The sequence below is a fragment of the Tyto alba genome, unplaced genomic scaffold, assembly GCF_018691265.1.
Source record: "Tyto alba isolate M040663 unplaced genomic scaffold, T.alba_DEE_v4.0 Super-Scaffold_41, whole genome shotgun sequence".
In the NCBI taxonomy this organism is placed as follows: Eukaryota; Metazoa; Chordata; class Aves; order Strigiformes; family Tytonidae; genus Tyto; species Tyto alba.
In genome coordinates this window covers 18,478,081-18,495,578 of record NW_024881317.1, presented here as the reverse complement: position 1 = coordinate 18,495,578, position 17,498 = coordinate 18,478,081, and the positions used below count along the sequence as shown (strand labels likewise).

Here is a 17,498-nt window from a genome sequence, read left to right as displayed (position 1 = left end):
GATAGAGCTAATTAGGATTTTTTTTTCTTCCTTTGTAGTAGCTAGAATAGTGCTGTGTTTTGGATTCAGTATGGGATCGATATGAGAAGAATGTTGATAATGTACTAATGTTTTTATTGTCACTAAGAAATCAAGGACTTTTCAACTCATGTCCTGCTAGTGTGCAGGTACACAGGAAGCTGGGAGGGAGCACAGCAAAAACAACAGACCCAAACTGGCCAATAGAATATTCCCTATCACCTAACGTCATGCTCAGTATATAGGTAAGGGTGGATCGGGAAGCTCCACTTGGGTTTCTGGGATAGTGGTTTCAGGATTCTTGCTTCTCTGGGATCACTAGCTGGGAATGGGCTGGGTGTCGGTCCGTGGATGGTGAGCAATCACACCTCTGTGCGTTACCCGTTTGTATTTTCTATTATAATTATTATTATTATCATTATTTTTATTTTATTTTATTTCAATTATTAAATTGTTTTTATCTCAACCTACGAGTCTCCTTACCCTGCCAACTTTCTCCCCCACGTTCTAGGGGGGGTGGGGAGGGTGAGCGAGCGGCTGCGGGGCGTTTGGCTGCTGGGCAGGTTTAAACCACGGCAGTGAGGTAGGCAGCATTTGAAATGCCCTGCTGTAGCAGATGGGTTGTGTTTGTGCTACGCTCTTCCACGGTAATGTCAACAAAGTCTCACCCAACAGAACTATTTTGGCTGGTGAAAAAGTTGGCATAGCTCAGCTTCTGCCAAGTGAGCCAGGTGTGTGTTAGTATGTTTTTTCCCCCAGCTTTTCTGTGGCTATGATCTCTGCAGGTTGGAGCATGCTTACATTGCTCTCCATGTTATGCTAAACCTTCCTTTGTAAAAGTGCTTTGCTATGAAGACCTAGTTCCCAGTCCTGCACTCCGATTCCCGGAGCCGACGTCCTGCACCAGCGGACGTTCCCAGAGAAGTCAGTGGGGTTCTGCACAGGTGGCGCCAGCCCCTCCGCACGTCTCAGAGCACAGGAGCGGGGCCACCGGCAGCGGGAGGGCACGGCTGTGCCGCTACCCTCGCAGGCTGGGCTGCCAGCAGGGAGCTGCAGCAGCAGCAGCAGAGACGGATGCTTCCACCTCTTACTGGTTTTCATTCCAGTTCAGTGTGAACTTTAATGTTATTTAATTGTAATGTTAACGGAAGTGTTACTGTGTAAATACTAATAACCACCAGAAATAGAATTTATTTAAAACATAAAGTGAATTTTTAGTTGTAAAGACCAACTTTGCAGTCCTAATCTGTGTCATGTATGAAATCAGAAAAGCTTTTGTCAAATTGACTTTCACTGATCCTGTTGCTCTTCTACAGGTTTGTGACCCTTGCACTTCACATAATTAAAAGTTTTGTGGCCAGTTTTTGTTGTTATATCGTGTTTCACATAACTAGAATTGAAGATTTGTAACAAAGCCAAATAGTGCTTCCTGAGAAGTTTTCATTTCCTACCTTGCTGTGATGTTACTGGCTGTTTTTATGAAGTTAGTGGCTGCGTTTTGCACAAACATCACTGAGTACTCCCAACTCACCAACCTATTTATGTGAATTTGAATCTGCCTTTAAAAAATGAAATTTAACACCCCATCTTCTTTCTCCCCCTATGGTGAAAAAAATGAAGTTTTTAGCCAGGCTCTGTTTTATACTTTATCTAGGAGGGCTCCTGTGGCTTATTATAAACAAAATCAATTTTGAAAGAGAGGGGTTTTTTATATCTGACCATTGCTGATGCCCAGTGTACAACATATAATGGGGGAAAAGGGAAGATAAGAGTAGTCATCTTAAGACATCTACTCAGAAGCACGGATGAAGAATGACACGAAGACTGTACCACCACTCAGAAATAAAAGTTTGTTGCCCTGTGTAAGACTGGAAATACTACTACTGTAGTAGCACAACTGAAAAAACTATTATCTGGATGGAGCACTTCCTCAAGCGTCCATTGTGGGAACCAGTTAACAACCTTTTGCTCTATACTAGGGACCGTGCTGAGAGAGGAGGCTGCCTTGTGTACACATCCATATTCTCTTCTCAGAGCTGAAAGCTGAATCCAGTTCAGCGTTGTCAGAAAACACCCGAATGCTTCAAAAGGACATAAAAGAGCATTTAGTTTGCAGTGAAGTTTTTGTTAACAAACTATGTCTTTTAATTTGCAGATGCAGTTACTTGCTTTTGCTGTCAACAGTGTCAGTTCATGCCCAGCTGACCCACAAACACATTTGTGTGATCCCTCTCTTTACCTGACTGTACACAGTTGGTCTCGTAAAACAATCCACACAGGACATTTCCAGGCATTTCACACGTTTTCAAAGCTTCATAGGTACTGGCTTTTGTCTCTTGTGTCTTTGAAGACCTAAGATGGTCTTGTTCACTGTAACTACAAGGAATGTCCGTGTTATTTCAGAAAACAATACCTGATGTATGGTCACTTCCTATCTTGTATTTCTTTTGTTCATTAGTTTCATTCATTCACTTTCCTTACTAGCCAGTTTTTCTTTTCTCTTTTGAATGTGGAATGTCATATTGGCATTGCAAACATTTACCTCGAATTCATGCTTTTGAAGTTTTTCTTTTTTTACTGTTTTGCATAGCCAATTTCAAGCAAAACACGTTAGAAAATGATGAGCCATGTTACAGAAAGGGCTAATCAAAAGCCTCGTATACAAACCTGATCAACACAATCTCATTCCTGTGTTTATTACATAGGTAAAACTGATCATTTTTTTCTCTGTTTTCAGTAGCAGTATAACTTGGTTATCAAATAGTTTATTAACAAAGGTTCTTAAACAATACTGTTGCAGGACTTTCCTCCCTTTACAACTATACTATGTGCTGAGTGTCTTCAAAGGGTTAAAAATCCACTTTGAATGTTCACCTGTCTTTCATAGGATGGTGTATTTTTCTGATGTTATTTTGAAGAAAATTTGCGAGTTTGCTTTAGAAGACAGTAAAAGAATGAACCCCCCAACTAATTGTTAATTGCTCAGAATATTGCAAAACTTAATGATCCATGGAAGTCTTTAAGTATTAGCCATAAATCATGGGATTATGAATAAGCCTTTGTTGTCACAGGCTTGCATACAGTCATTCCAAAACGTCTGCCATTAGGATGCAGCAAGGCAGCTGTCAGCTGTTTTCTTGTAATTAAACAGCCAATGAGCAGCTAATTAAGACATATGTGTATACAGAAGTGGAAGTGGGTATGTTAATGAACTGTAGGAATCAATTCATTAAATGAAAATTTGTCAAAAGACCAAACATGAGATCAGCATTTCAGCCTGTGCCGCAGTGAAGAGGGAGTCTGTGCTGTGCCGGTTGGATCGTCAGGGAGGTGCAACTGGCTTTTTCCCTGCTCAGGAACAAGCTTAGACACCCATGGCTGTAATACTGAGCACTGGAGTTACTGAAACTATTAATAGACTTCGCAAAAACTGCTATTTACATTTCAAAGTTCTTTTTTAACAAGTTGTTATTCAAACTGACTTGCAGATTAAAAGTTCTTGCGCCCTTTTTTCCCAAACTTGATTTCTTGGCAGCATATGAAAACCCATATATTGTGCTGTATATAAATAGGAGTCTGAAATGCAGAGATGAAGCTATGGCTTGTAATCTGCTCTGCTCTTCTTCTGGCACTGTGTTAATACATCTACATAAAAAGGGAGACATGCAAAGCTCAGTGACGCCTCATCAAAATCAGCTGGATCTTTAATACTGACATCACACTCCCTGCCAGAGACCTTGGCTCAGACCGTGCCGTCGGTCGGAGCAGTGTAACGCCGTGACTTTTTGAGTGCAGCAGTGGTTTTGTTCGTGAGAGGGGTCCACTCCGCCTGTGGCCCATTAGGCAATCGTCTGAATGTGAAAGAAGGGTTGTGAACGTGCGTGCAATTAAAAGCATGGGGCCTGGGCTGGTTTGCATAATGCCTGAATGTATACACGTGTACCATGCATGCATCCACCTCCTCCTTCCTGGTGGAAAAATTATAGCTAGCTCTCTGCCTCTGGCAAAAGTGAGGAAACAAAACAACAGAATACAGCATCTCTCCTTCTCTTCTTCTAATGAAGGCGGGGGGAAACCAACTTCGGAAGAAACTACATTTACTTACAGGAGGCTCCTGTCATAGAGGCTTCCCTATGTGTCTTATAATGATATGAGAGCCCAAGAACCACCAAAAGGTTAGAAAACTCACCAATAAATGACAAAAATATAGAAGATCTTTGACAGTAAAAAATCCTCAGTTTAACTTCACTGTCAATTCAATCCCAGATCTCAGATATGTGTATTTCTGAGCTCTGGACAAGTTTAGATTAATTTCTGAAGTCTGAGGCAAGGGGTTGTTTTGCTTTATCTACTGCTGATGTTTTCAGTATGCCCCCATAACATTGTAGGGTTTGGTTTTAAAAGCACTCTACTACATCACTGGTTTGTAAAGTGCAAGTGCTTTTAAAGGCCCCCATTTCAGGCAGTTCTGCTCTATTGAAAATTCAGCTTCAAGCTGTAACTTAGCTGATACATTGTACACTAAAATGTATTGAGCAGCTGTGTCTCTAGGGTAAATCTGGAAAAGCAAAAAGCCCAGTATTTTCTCCGTTATAATACTAAAAATAATCCTCAGCTTGACAAGACTATTCTTAATAAATATGCCAAAATGGCAATAAAGGCTCAGTATACATCTCAGATAAAGGAAAATGTATAGATCTTTGAGGTTATTGGGCCAGGCTCATTTTACATACTGATAAAGCCAACTTTCAGGATCTAAGTGACAGATTTCATGCAGTTCATACGTGAGTATGCCATTCAGTGCCACGGTTACAGTGTTTGGAGAACTGAAATTTTAGGGGACTGATAATGCGGAGATGGAGAGCGCTTGACCAGTCAGTCGGTGGTCAGGTCCATACCCAACCCTGTTTTTTTAGTGAAGCGCACTGCACTTGTGTGTGTCCTTGCACTGGAGTGACAGGCTGCACCAAGGGTGCTGAGAGAACTGGAAATTAAGCGATCTACTTACCGAAGGGTTGGTTCCTTCAGAAGGATTGGTCACGATGTTGGACTGGTAGAAACTTCCATGGTATTTCAGGTGTTCTTCAGGGTGAAACACACTTGGATCAGAACTCAATAGGTGCAGTACTTTTAGTCTCAGCAACAATCATCTCACTGTTGACAAACATTAAAAAACAGTTGAAAGTTCAATGGTATGGAAACAAACCAGAATAAATGGCTGAGAAACAATGTATGGGAAAACAAGATTAAAGACAAGCATCTTCAGTTTCCTCTTTTTTTTATATATTCCATGTTTTCCCATTAAAGCTTTAATAAAAGGGGTATAATCAATGAAGACTGGTGCCCTCAGAAGATGGAGCGGTGGGCTTTATCTCGGTGTTCTCTCATGTTTCTGTCTGCAGGAAGTCTGCTAGGACGTTTCTTCCTTGTCCTGCAGAAGTCCTTCCTGTTGTTTATTTCACCAAGTGTCTGGACAGAGGAGTGGGCATGTGCCAAGGGACTCCAGAATGTGGCCTTCGAATAAATAAAAAATTGGTTAAAGTCCAGCTTTAATTAAAAGGTGCCCAGCCTTTCTGAGGAAGTATTTTCTTTGCATCACTGTTAATTAATCCATTATGTGGCAACATAAAACTAAACTACTGTGCTCACTGATCCCAAATGCCTCTTTAGAATGACTACATCTTCGCAGAATCCTTGTGAAGTAGGTATTACACACACACCAGCTTATATTTGGACAGTCTGTGGCAAAAAGATGAAATGAACTTCAAAGCAAACAGCTGGCATAGTGGTTAATAACATGCACCATTCTGATGGAGAGAACCAGGCCGTAACTACTGCGTAACCTTCAACACTGACTTTCTTGGGAGATGTGTCTGCCCACTGCAGTTGAGTCAGAAAAGAGATAATACATAAAACCTGTTTCAGCTTCCCCCTCTCCTTAAAAATCTAAATTCTGTGCTGAGTTCAACAAAACCTCTGCTGTCAGCATCAAACTAATTAAGAACTTTAAAATAAATTGTTCTTTTTAGAAGGAACTCCTCAGCATCATGCTCTGTATTGTTAATCACATACATACATTGGTGAGGCTGAACATCAGAGCCTGCCATTGTCATCTGCAAAGAGCAGAACAGGGTAGCAGCTGTTGAATCCTTCCTATTTTGGAGATCTGTGCTGCCCCAAGAAAGATAGAAGATCAAGGAAAACTAGGTCTATAACTAGTTTTATCTCATTTGGAAAGAACTGGTGTACCATATGTAATATGGGATCTGTAAAACCAGTGAAAAAATGTGTAATTCCTTTCTGTGTCATAATGCTTTCTTATGAACCGTTTCCTACTAGTTACTGGTTTTCGTTTGTTTCTAGGAGAGAACAAAACAAACCCCTCTTCACTTCCTTTAGTTGACTATATTGCAGTTGAACCTCATTTTCTGTAAGGTATGCTACCTTTCAGAGTCTTTATTTCCATCCATTAACAGCTTCTTGACTTGTATTTTGCAATTCTATTACAGGGCTTTTTCAGAAGGAGTCAGCAAAGCAACGCTACGTACTCCTGTCCTCGTCAGAAGAACTGTTTGATTGACCGTACTAGCAGAAACCGCTGCCAACACTGTCGATTACAGAAATGCCTTGCGGTGGGGATGTCTCGAGATGGTGAGCTCTGCTAACACACAGCTGAATTGCAAAAACTAAAATAATGTTTTGTATACTTGCTGCAAGTTCAACTAAAACAACATAGGATGCAATAGTTAATTGTGCATCAGGCCGATAGTTGAGATCATCAAGTAGTTTTTATATGTTGCTATAAATTCACATATTTGTAAATTAGGTCATATACAAAGTTCCTGGATTTATTATTTTTCCTATTTATCTCTTATAGTTCCCAGTTAGGAGTTTTGTCTCTGGTGACTTCTTGAAGATGCAGTTTTTAGTCTAATGTTATTAACTTTTTGTGTTCATCCCAATTTAAGCGACACACTATAGTTGCAAATAACACTCTGATTGCTATATTGGTACAGATCAGGAGTGTTACAATATAGAGAGAAGTTTAAACGTGTGTATAATGAATAAGGGAAAAAATTGCAAAGAGAAAATAGCAGTGTTTTTTCAGTGGCAGAATTCTGAAGAAAATGTGTTCCAGTGCTGTTAATATTAAGCTCAAAATTGCACCTAGTGTAATGACGAAAACCCACCTCTGTTAAATGGAAGCTTATGTAACTCAATTAGAACTGGATTTGCAGCTGATACTTGCACACCTCCCCCGTAGATGTAACAAAGCTGCCATCACTTACCCAATTTGAAGATCTGATTCAGTCTTTTTCCCTGCCATAGTGACAGCAACGCTACATGTTCTACAAATACATATGCATTACTCTATGTACATGAGGCCCAATTAAGGAGATTGTTTTCAGATTACACTGACTTCTTGAATTACCTTGTCTTAATTTTATTATTGGGCATGAAACTAGGAACCTGTAACGGCCGATCGTGTAATGACTAGTCTCTCTGACATGTTTGCTTTCCTGTAGAAAAGTGCAAGGTGGTAGCCACCTTCCTGAAGAATGAGGCTTTTACAGCTGATGCAGGTCCCAGAAATCACATAGTATTTTCTTAGGAATTCACTGGATGTTGCAAACCAGTTGCTTCCAGCTTATGCTCAGTATTAATATTTCCCAAAGTAGCAATAATTTTGTGGAGAGAAATATAAGCGCGCACACACACATACAGTTAACAACTATTCTCCAAGTAAACATTTTTGCTTGTCACAGTAAGCTGCACTGAAAGCAGGTTCTGTGGTGGTTCTCATGTGCTTCAGTCCTAGTATCAATAAAGCTTGCTTTTGATACTCTTTGAGATAGACCCCACCTGTTTATACCTCTCTAGGTTCACTTAGCATGAATATACAGCCAGGAGGAATTGGACAGTTCATCTCAGGCCGGGGTATTCTGTTTCAGCTTCTACTTTTCTAGGTAGGATTTGAATGCTGAAGAGGCATCTGTCAACTTCGATGGACATGTAAGAAAAAATCTTTTTGGTATAGCAGTGGAAAGTTCATTAATTAAGCTAAAACAGTGACGTCTAATGGTCCATTTAAGTAGCATGTTAGGATGGTCTTCTGAAAAGTAGATGCTGCAGCTCCCTTACCTGTAGCTGACAGAAGTGATTCTTAGGTCGGCCCATCCTGCTGATTTGCCCTTTATACTCTGTCCTTCCATGTAGTGTTTAAAGACCCAAGACAGTTAAAATGCAGTAGTGGATTTGTAGAAATGTAATATATTGTGTGTCTGTATTTCAGCTGTAAAGTTTGGTCGAATGTCAAAGAAGCAGCGGGACAGCCTGTACGCGGAGGTGCAGAAGCATCGAATGCAGCAGCAGCAGCGAGATCATCAGCAGCAACCAGGAGAGGCAGAACCACTAACACCAACATACAATATCACCACCAATGGGTTAACAGAGCTACATGATGACCTCAGTAATTACATTGATGGGCATACCCCTGAAGGTAGCAAAGCAGACTCTGCAGTTAGCAGCTTCTACTTAGACATACAGCCTTCTCCAGATCAGTCGGGTCTTGATATTAATGGAATCAAACCAGAACCAATATGTGACTACACACCAGCATCGGGCTTCTTCCCTTATTGTTCTTTTACAAATGGGGAGACCTCTCCAACTGTGTCCATGGCAGAATTAGGTAATGAGAGAGAAAAGCTTCCATTGTAATTGTCTTAATAGTACCCTTTGGATTAAAGTGACACGTATAGCCAGGTGATAGCAAGAGCGCTGCTTCAGTCCAGCCGTGAGCGTGTATGGGCATTCTTCTGTGAAGCGCACCGTACCCTAATCGGGGTACGTGGTGAACGCTTACAGACCTGGATGAAAAATCCCAGGAGCCTGGGGTTGATCAGCTCTAGTAGTGTTGCTCTTATTTTCAGTCCTTGTAATAGAACCCTCTTGAATACTGATTAACAAGCTCATTTTCAGTGCTGTGCAAACAGACAGAGTATTTCTTTATTTGCAGATTATTTCTGAACATTTTCTCTTGTTTTTCGTCACCTCAGTACTTTGTTTTCTAATAAGAAGTGACGAGGCTGATTTTCTTCTGTTCTTTACCTGTCCCTGAGAATTATGAAACCAAAGTGCAGTCTGATCTGAGGGCAGTTCTCCTTGCCACTGACTGAAGAGAATCTGACCTCAGATACTTACAATCTTTGAATGTAGCAAGTTTTGATAATTTCCCTAAGAGCCTTATAATGACCACATTAATTAGCACCTTTTACTTTAAACTCTTCCCAGCATGATTACACTAGGGCTGAATTCCACAACTATGACTTGTCAACATCTAAGACTCGAGTTAGAGCGTGCCACATGAACTGGTTATAAACAAACTGGAACAGGGCATTAGAGAAGTGGCTTTAAGATTTCTATTACTTATATAAGCAGTCAGGCATTTAAAATTGATTTTGCTTGCTTAAGCAACATTTTTGCTAATTATTCCATTATGAAAACCTAAAAGTAGTTTGAAAAATCAGGTGTTGCAAGTTACATTTTTCTCTTTTTGCTAACTTTTTTTAATTAGAGGCAAGCATATGATATGAAATTTTGCTTTAGTTTATGTTCTTTTGAGATATTTTGCAGAGATGAAGGGACGAGAAGGCGTACTTTTCAATATCCTTATGTTGCGGAATGCAGTTCTCTGCAATGTAATTTGTTGTGACAGCCAAAATACTGTGTCTGGCTTGAGTTCAGATAACTTCAGTTACAGATAAGTAAAAATGAGAAATAAAAATTAGGATAAAGGCTATGCTACCAGCTTTGTCTCGGTCAATTAGTTGTTAATATTCTCAGGAGTTATTAAAATATCTATATTAAACCCACAGAGAAAAGAGAAAGGGCTTTTCATTTCTAGGCCAAGTACTGAGTTTGGAACAGTGGCCTAAAGTAAGTTTGTCATGTTGCTTGCCTTTATTTACTTAGTGCTTGCATGTAAACCTTACAGAGCATGATTTGGGTGCCCAACGCTGACGTTACCAAACAATGTTTGAAGAATGTTTGTCTTCCAGACTAAGGTTTCAATTTGGAAAGGTGTGGCTGTTCAATGAAAGTATGTAGGTGTGTGCTGAAATACAGTCCAGAACTGAGGCCGAGGTTTGTGAATAACATGGTAATACTTCACCTTCTGTGTCCTGCAAGGGCACAGGTACAGTGCTGGCAGTTGCTGCTAGTGAGAGCCAATGTTTTAAGTACAGACTTGTAAGAAAAAAAAAAATTGCTCTGAAATACAGGAAAGCTATGGTGACAACCAAAGTATGAACTACCTCATGTACTACAGTACTGATTGCTCCAGTAGCACATAGGATCTGATTTTCCTCAGCTGGATGTAAAAGACTTTTCAGGTAGTATCTTACATCAAACTATTAATGCAGTATGATACTAAACCAGACTGATTGGTCCAGCAGTTCACTTTGTAAGAAGCTGGGTTTGGTCGTTACCCAACAAGGCCAGTTTCACAGAAAACCTAATGCTCGAGTCCCTAAGAGTACCCCAGTGTTGTTACTGACCACTGTTCTTGTTTATTCTAAGCCTTCCTTTTCAGTGGCCTAACCCGCAAAAGCACCAACTGCAGAATTATGTGAGACAAGTCACCAGGCCTCTACTTGTCACGCGCTAAAACAGGAGAACAGACATGTGCAAAGAGTCAGGGCAGAAAAGAGAAAGATAAAGTAGAAGTGGAATTCAGATGTCTAAACGCTATTCATGCTTTTGAAGGTGTTCCTAAAGGCTTATGGAATCAAGTTTTATTAATAAATATAAATCTGCTGTATGGGTCTTTTAACCAAGTATAGCAGCAGAAAATGGTTTATTTGGAATTAAAATGTTGTATGGAAATTTTAAATCATGTTTAGTTAACTAAGGAACTATTATAAAGCTGAAGTAAAAACCCCTGAGTCTTCAGCATGCTGTATTAATTGTCTGGATTCTCTAAGAAGTGTATTTTCCTAGGTTTTTTTTAATGATACAAGAGTAGAGAAGACATTTTTCCCTCACAGGCAGCCTCAAGTGATAGTGTCCTGCTTGACAGAACACTGAAGAGGTGCTAACTACCCGCATTTCTTTATTAGAAAGCTTCTGCTGTATAAAACACAACCGGGCCCAGCTTTGGCTGGCAGTGCTGTTACGCTCCCTGGACGTGGCGCGAGTGTCCTGCGCTCAGCGGGGCAGAGTCCCCACGGGGCCGCCCCTGCCCCCACGTGAGGGGGCCGCCCCCTCGCCCATCCGGATTGCTTTCTGTGGCTTCTACTCCACCGCGGCGCTGCCAGCCCCGCTTTCCGGGCCGCCTTTACCTCGCCGAGGGCGGCGGCGGGAGCGCGGCCGGGCCGGGGCGCGCGCACGGAGCGCCCCCTAGCGGGCGCGGGCCGCGGCCGCTGCTCGCCCCGCGGAACGGCCGCGCGGGCGCGGAACGGCCGCGTCGCCAGGGGCAGAGCCCGAGGAGATGGGAAACCAAAGCAGATCGTCCCTACCTGCTCCCCCTCGGCCCGCCCCGCCGCAGCGGCAACATGGCAGCCGGGTCGTGTCTGCCGGCGCGGCCCTGCATTCCTAACGCGTGTCGCTTTCTGGTCTTTCCTTTAGAACATCTTGCACAGAATATTTCCAAGTCGCACATGGAAACTTGCCAGTACTTGAGAGAGGAGTTACAGCAGATAACATGGCAGACTTTTCTGCAGGAAGAAATTGAGAACTATCAGAACAAGGTATAAAAACATGCCAATCCATGGCATGCTTTTTTTAAAGCATGGTATTTCTATAACACACTGCAAAATTCACTTTTTCACTGCTTTCTGTTTACTATCGGGAACGTATGTTTTTGTGTGTTTTCAAAAAAATAATACACTAGAATCAGAAGCAGCAAGATGGTTAGGATATCCTTTGCATTTGTGATTTTTACAGGTACAGGAAAAGGCAAAGCCATACCCCTCAAATCTCACTGGGATTGATAAACAAGAAACCAGAGAAACTTTTCTAATCCTATATGGCATGTTCTTTTCACTTTTTAATTTGTAATCTCCTGGATCAACAACAACAAAAGCTGAAACCACCAGGTTCTGTCATTTTACACGGTGTGTTTTATTTTGAGTTTACAAACACAGAAAGCTGTGAGATTTCCAGCCTTCAGTGCCTGGTTGTAGTCCTGATTCATCCTACAGTTGTCACTCGGTGTTTCAGTGTCACCTATAGAACAGCAGCACAGCGCTGCCGTAACGCCACCCAGTACTCTGCGATTTAATCCATGTTTGTGTTTCCAACATGCCTTCCATCCACAAACTACTGCCAAATGGCTACTGTGGGAAAACTGTCCGGGGAAGTACTATTAAAGCACACTGTTCTTGGAACATATTTTTCATTTCCACAAAAAAAAAAAAATATTTAACCTTTAAGAATATAATTTTTTCCACTTGTTAGGTAATTTCATTCTGAATTGTTGTCAACATATGAAAAAATCTACACTTGCATGCTTTTTTTATGTTGCTAACAAGATGATCTTCATATATGTATATCTGTATACGTGTCTTTATGAAGACAAGCTAGTCAGATTCGTTTACGTTCAGTACAAAATACAGACGTTGATAGGAAAAATGTGATCATGCACTGCTTGTGTAGAGTGGCATTTTCTTTTGATGCAGCAAATAAAATTCCCACTGAAATGACCAGAATCATTATATTTTCATATTTTTGGCTTATGAAATCCAAATACTCTAACCTGTATCTCCTCTGACATCACTGAAAAGTCTCACATGTTTGCATTGTCACTCATCCACACGAGGCTTTGGCTTTGAGGGTAATTCCCCTTGTCTTACAAGCAGACGGTAGCCTGAGTGCTGGAGAGAATTCACTTTTTTTTTTTTTTTCCCCAACTCAGTTTTGCTTTATGAAAATGGGCTTTCCAAACCTTGACTAGTAATTTTTCAACTTCTCTTCTCTCTCAAACAGCAAAGAGAGGTAATGTGGCAGTTATGCGCAGTCAAAATAACAGAAGCTATACAGTATGTAGTGGAATTTGCCAAACGCATTGATGGCTTTATGGAACTGTGTCAAAACGATCAAATTGTGCTTTTAAAAGCAGGTATGTGGGTCAGTTTTAAGGTCTGCTTCTATTAGTTTTGACTGAGGAAGGTGTTAACCATATCCAGTGATTATATACACATATATACATGTTGTACAATGATCATTTAAAATAACGCAAGGGGAAAACCTTACAAGTTGTCCGTGTCTGTCTGAAGTAACATGTCTTCTTAGTTACTCTGGACAGAACGAGTTCAAGTCTACACAGGAAATTTTCATTATGAGCAAGGGAGCAATGAGTGTGTAAAAATGGCAAAGTTGGATTCAAATTGATTTTGGCTGACTAATAGCGAATAACATATTTCAAGGTAAAAATCCAGATTGTTCTATGCAAGATGTTGTAGAAGTAATGCAGTTTACAAATACTGCATGAAGTAGTCAAAGCTTTGTGAACATAAATCTAAATGAGCTGCTTTGACTTCAGAGACTTCATTATTCTAATAAAAATGATTAATTAGCATTAACTAAGTTGCTTTGGTAAAAAACTTCTAAAGGGGTTTATGTGAATTCTTTCAATTCTACTAGCGAATCAAACTGTGCTCTGTTATAACACCGAAACCTACTACCCTACTTGATCCATACTCAGTGCAGAGCATAGGAAGTTTTAAAATCCTTACTTGCTCTTCGCAACTGAAGTCTCTACTTAAATAGTCAAACATACATTGTTTCTGTTTTAGGGTCTTTAGAGGTTGTGTTCATCAGAATGTGCCGTGCCTTTGACTCCCAGAACAACACAGTCTACTTTGATGGCAAGTATGCTAGCCCAGAGGTTTTCAAGTCCTTAGGTAAGGAAATATCAAGTGTTGTATCTTAAATAAAAAAAGTAATACTAAGGTGGAAAAGCTAGGGGACAGCTGGTTTGAAAAATTCAGGCTATAGTATTCACATGAGAGTTCCAAAGCTCAAACTGCTTATTTTGTACAGTCATACTGGCTCTGTTTGAGGCCAAGCTGATTTCAGGAGTTAAAACAGCTTAAGTCTATGCAGTAAAGGACTGTTGGTGTTGAAATTCAACACTTAGATCAGGATAGAGCAGTTTGGACACACCTGTTGAGAACAGAAGCCCAGATTTCATATCTAGTGTTAACATTGTATAGATCTTGTTGGAAAAGGAGGCAGATTTTAAGCTAACTTTGGATACACAGACATTACTGCTTTGAAGATGTATTGTGATAGGCAAAATCCAGTTATTTGCGGGTAAAATACTGTAAATCAATTTTTTAATTAAACCATAGTTTATAACTTTGATTTTTTTCCTGTATATTTTTGCTAATTTTAAAAGGATGCATTTCACTGAGTATAGATTTGGGATGTAAGCCATTTTGGAGGGCAGTGAAAGTACGGCAGCAGAGAATGCTGTACAGTTACTCAAGTATTCTCTGCCTTCCTAAAACACCTCAAGGTACAACGTCTGAGTGCGAACAATTCAGAGAATGCAGTATGAGATGTGGGTTCCAATGAAACAGAACTTTCCTCTGTTACCAACCCTATCCAGAAATATAAGCTGGGTTGGGGCTGAGATCTGCAGAGGAGAGCCCTCTTCCATCAGGTTGCAATCCCCTTCAAAGTAGTGCTCCACTTCCGCAAACTGCGTAACAGCATGTGTAACAGCAGCAGTAACCTGACTTACACCTGTATGAGCAAGAGAATGGATGAAAGGAGACAGCGTTCCTTTTCTGCATGAAAAGCTTTCAGACCTTGGCTTCTCCCTTCGCTCCTGCATGTACCTTGTATGCCTCTCTTCCCCTGCCTCTTCTCTGTGCTCAATAGTCTTAAAATTAGCACTTTTCAAGTACACATTTTGAACCTCCAGTCCACAGTGACATGAGAAAGTTCCATTTAGAACAGAAACAAAGCTCAATCGGTTTTGAGCTTGAAAATGGCTTGGGTTTTACCCATACTTACCCTAAAGGAACCAAATGTGAAAAAGAGAGAGTGTGCAAAACCTTCAAACTACTGGCTGCCAGGCTGTGCGAGCTGGGGACTCGTGCAGAGGGCAATAAGCTCAAGCATGAGTGACATCTCACTACCATCACTCCACAGTCTTTAGGGAGAGGACCATTCACCTATGAAGTACTGCACATCCATTTTTCACCTCCATCAGAAAAAAACAACTCTGTAGCTATGAAGTAGTTTTAAACAACATGTCATGAGCTGTACCTTCTTTTTGGCAGGTTGTGAAGACTTCATTAGTTTTGTGTTTGAATTTGGAAAAAGTTTATGTTCTATGCACCTGACAGAAGATGAGATAGCTTTGTTTTCTGCGTTTGTTTTAATGTCGGCAGGTAAGAAATAAAGGTTTGCTCTAGGTTTATTTGATAGAGGTCATTTTTCTTTTGAAGTCTTATTAATGATGATGTTAAGACTATTGGACAGTGTGAAATGTCATCATCTTTTTGAGTGTCTCCTCCTTGGCTAGAATTTCTATTTTAATACATTGAAACTATGACTTTAGGAATAAATTTTGTAAATTGGAAATCCTAATCTAAGCCCTTATCTTCCCAATTTTCACCTTGTTGGAGACTCAGCTCCTTTCTAAAGTGTAAGTGCCTGTGGGTCAGACCACTGGGTCAATCTAGGTGAGATGGGCAGGAGGTAGTCACTGAAGTTACATAGTCAGCTTTCAATGTATGTGAGCTTGCAGCTAGAGCAGAATTATCTCAGGCACATGACAGAATGTTTCCAGTGTCACCTCCAGTCTGGGAAGCAGGGTTGCCATTTTAGTGTGGTACAAAGGTAGCGAGGTAACTTAGGTATCTGTCCCCATCGTGAAACTGGGTATACTGAGAATTATGGTGCCAGACATACAAGTCACCCCAAGAGTCAGCCTGGGTCTACCATACCCATGACTAAAATAACCTAATAATCTCAAGTAGATAGCCACTGTATTCCAAGGTCTGGGAAGGCTTATTAGGTCGAGTGAAACAAGATACTGGTGCAGAAAGTCAGTTTGTGTCTGGCATAACACCCAAGGAAATAAACACTCTGTTTTTAGACTGCAGCATAGTGGACTCAGGATTGGTGGTGGAAGAGTCTGTTAGCAACACTGGGTTTACTGAGACTATCATAAATACATTCTCATGCTGTTTGCCAGATGGGAAGTATGTTAGCCCTGTGTCTTAGTATGTAAGTCACAGAATCCCACAGTTCTGCCACACAGAGGATGTAGCAGCTAATACTACTTTTCTGCTGGGAAGTTTAGGAGCGCTTTTGTTTTAGTAGCTGAATAATTGCTTCTGATTTTTCTGTATGTCACTGTAGATCTTAGCAAGAAGATCCACTCCAATTATTTGTTCATTATGTGATCAATTCATTCCCACTAAAAAGTTGCTCGCTTCAATTTGTAAATACCCTGCATTCTACAGACCTTGTGAGCAAATGATTAATACATCTTATTCAGATACACTGCATTCTTCTAATTAAGGGCTTTATAAAAATAATTTTAAATGCACATAATAATTTTGAAACTCATTTTCTGTATGAGAGTATATAAGAAGGGGAAGGAAAGTGGCAAAGAAAGATGAATCTGTAGCAGACATAGTACTTCCTGGTACAGTGTGATTGATGTGTGTAGTACTAGAGGTGTTAACTCCATTTATATTTAGATCGCTCATGGCTTCAGGAGAAAGTAAAAATTGAAAAACTCCAGCAGAAGATTCAGCTAGCACTTCAGCACGTCCTACAGAAGAACCACCGAGAAGATGGAATTCTAACAAAGGTAAGAACGGTCACACTCACATGACCATAAAAGTATGCTTTCTTATGAATGGTATTCTAATTATGGTGGAAAAGCTCTTCTGCAGTGAATTTGTTATTTGTACACCCAGAATTCTGTGTTCAAAATCAAGGTGCTTAACTGAAACTATTTACTAAAAACTAGAAGAGGTGAAATGATGATGTACTAGGGAACAAGGTTGATAATGGTGTGAAAAGAAGTATTTTAATGCTGAACTTCATGAAAAGCAATTTTTGAAGGTTTTTATCCTATTTCTCCTACACAACATTTCTGCCACACAGAATATTATTTGTTCTGTAACATGCGTGCCTTAATCCTCGTGAAATCTCTGCATGCACGACAATTAAGTTGTTATAACATGCGATACCCAAACTAACCTCGTTTTTCAGTATTCCATGACAAGTTCCCCACACAGCCTTTTTCTCAGCAGTTCTTCCAAATACTGATGCCTAGGGAAAAGAGATACTACATACTATTATGCAAATCTGAAGTATCTTCACACAGTTTTTCAAAAATGGAAAAGTGGTGTGATGTTAAAAAAAATAAATCTGAACATCTTGGGAAAGATAGGCCCTGCCTGACAGAGGTAGTTCCTTTTAGAACTCCACACAGCCGGAAAGCTTATGCT

General features: G+C 40.4%; 1 protein-coding gene and 1 long non-coding RNA gene across 6 annotated transcripts in view; one reads left to right on the top strand and one right to left on the bottom strand.

Annotated features, from left to right (window-relative positions):
• Positions 1 to 17,498, top strand: part of RORA (RAR related orphan receptor A) — a 374,860-nt gene that overhangs the window by 354,690 nt on the left and 2,672 nt on the right. For 4 of the 5 annotated variants that reach the window (XM_042804082.1, XM_032990238.2, XM_042804083.1 and 1 more), the window contains 7 exons: positions 6,528 to 6,669; positions 8,312 to 8,707; positions 11,644 to 11,765; positions 13,003 to 13,135; positions 13,812 to 13,919; positions 15,309 to 15,419; positions 16,740 to 16,852. In XM_042804082.1, coding sequence (XP_042660016.1) covers positions 6,528 to 6,669; positions 8,312 to 8,707; positions 11,644 to 11,765; positions 13,003 to 13,135; positions 13,812 to 13,919; positions 15,309 to 15,419; positions 16,740 to 16,852 — 1,125 coding nt within the window. The remainder of the gene's footprint in view (positions 1 to 6,527; positions 6,670 to 8,311; positions 8,708 to 11,643; positions 11,766 to 13,002; positions 13,136 to 13,811; positions 13,920 to 15,308; positions 15,420 to 16,739; positions 16,853 to 17,498) is intronic. The other variant, XM_042804084.1, reaches the window with a different exon arrangement.
• Positions 1,854 to 17,498, bottom strand: part of LOC116961017 — a 28,970-nt gene continuing 13,325 nt past the window's right edge. The window contains exons 3-5 of the long non-coding RNA XR_006166606.1: positions 17,248 to 17,319; positions 5,027 to 5,172; positions 1,854 to 2,394 (exon numbers count right to left, since the gene is read on the bottom strand). This is a non-coding gene — a long non-coding RNA (uncharacterized LOC116961017). The remainder of the gene's footprint in view (positions 2,395 to 5,026; positions 5,173 to 17,247; positions 17,320 to 17,498) is intronic.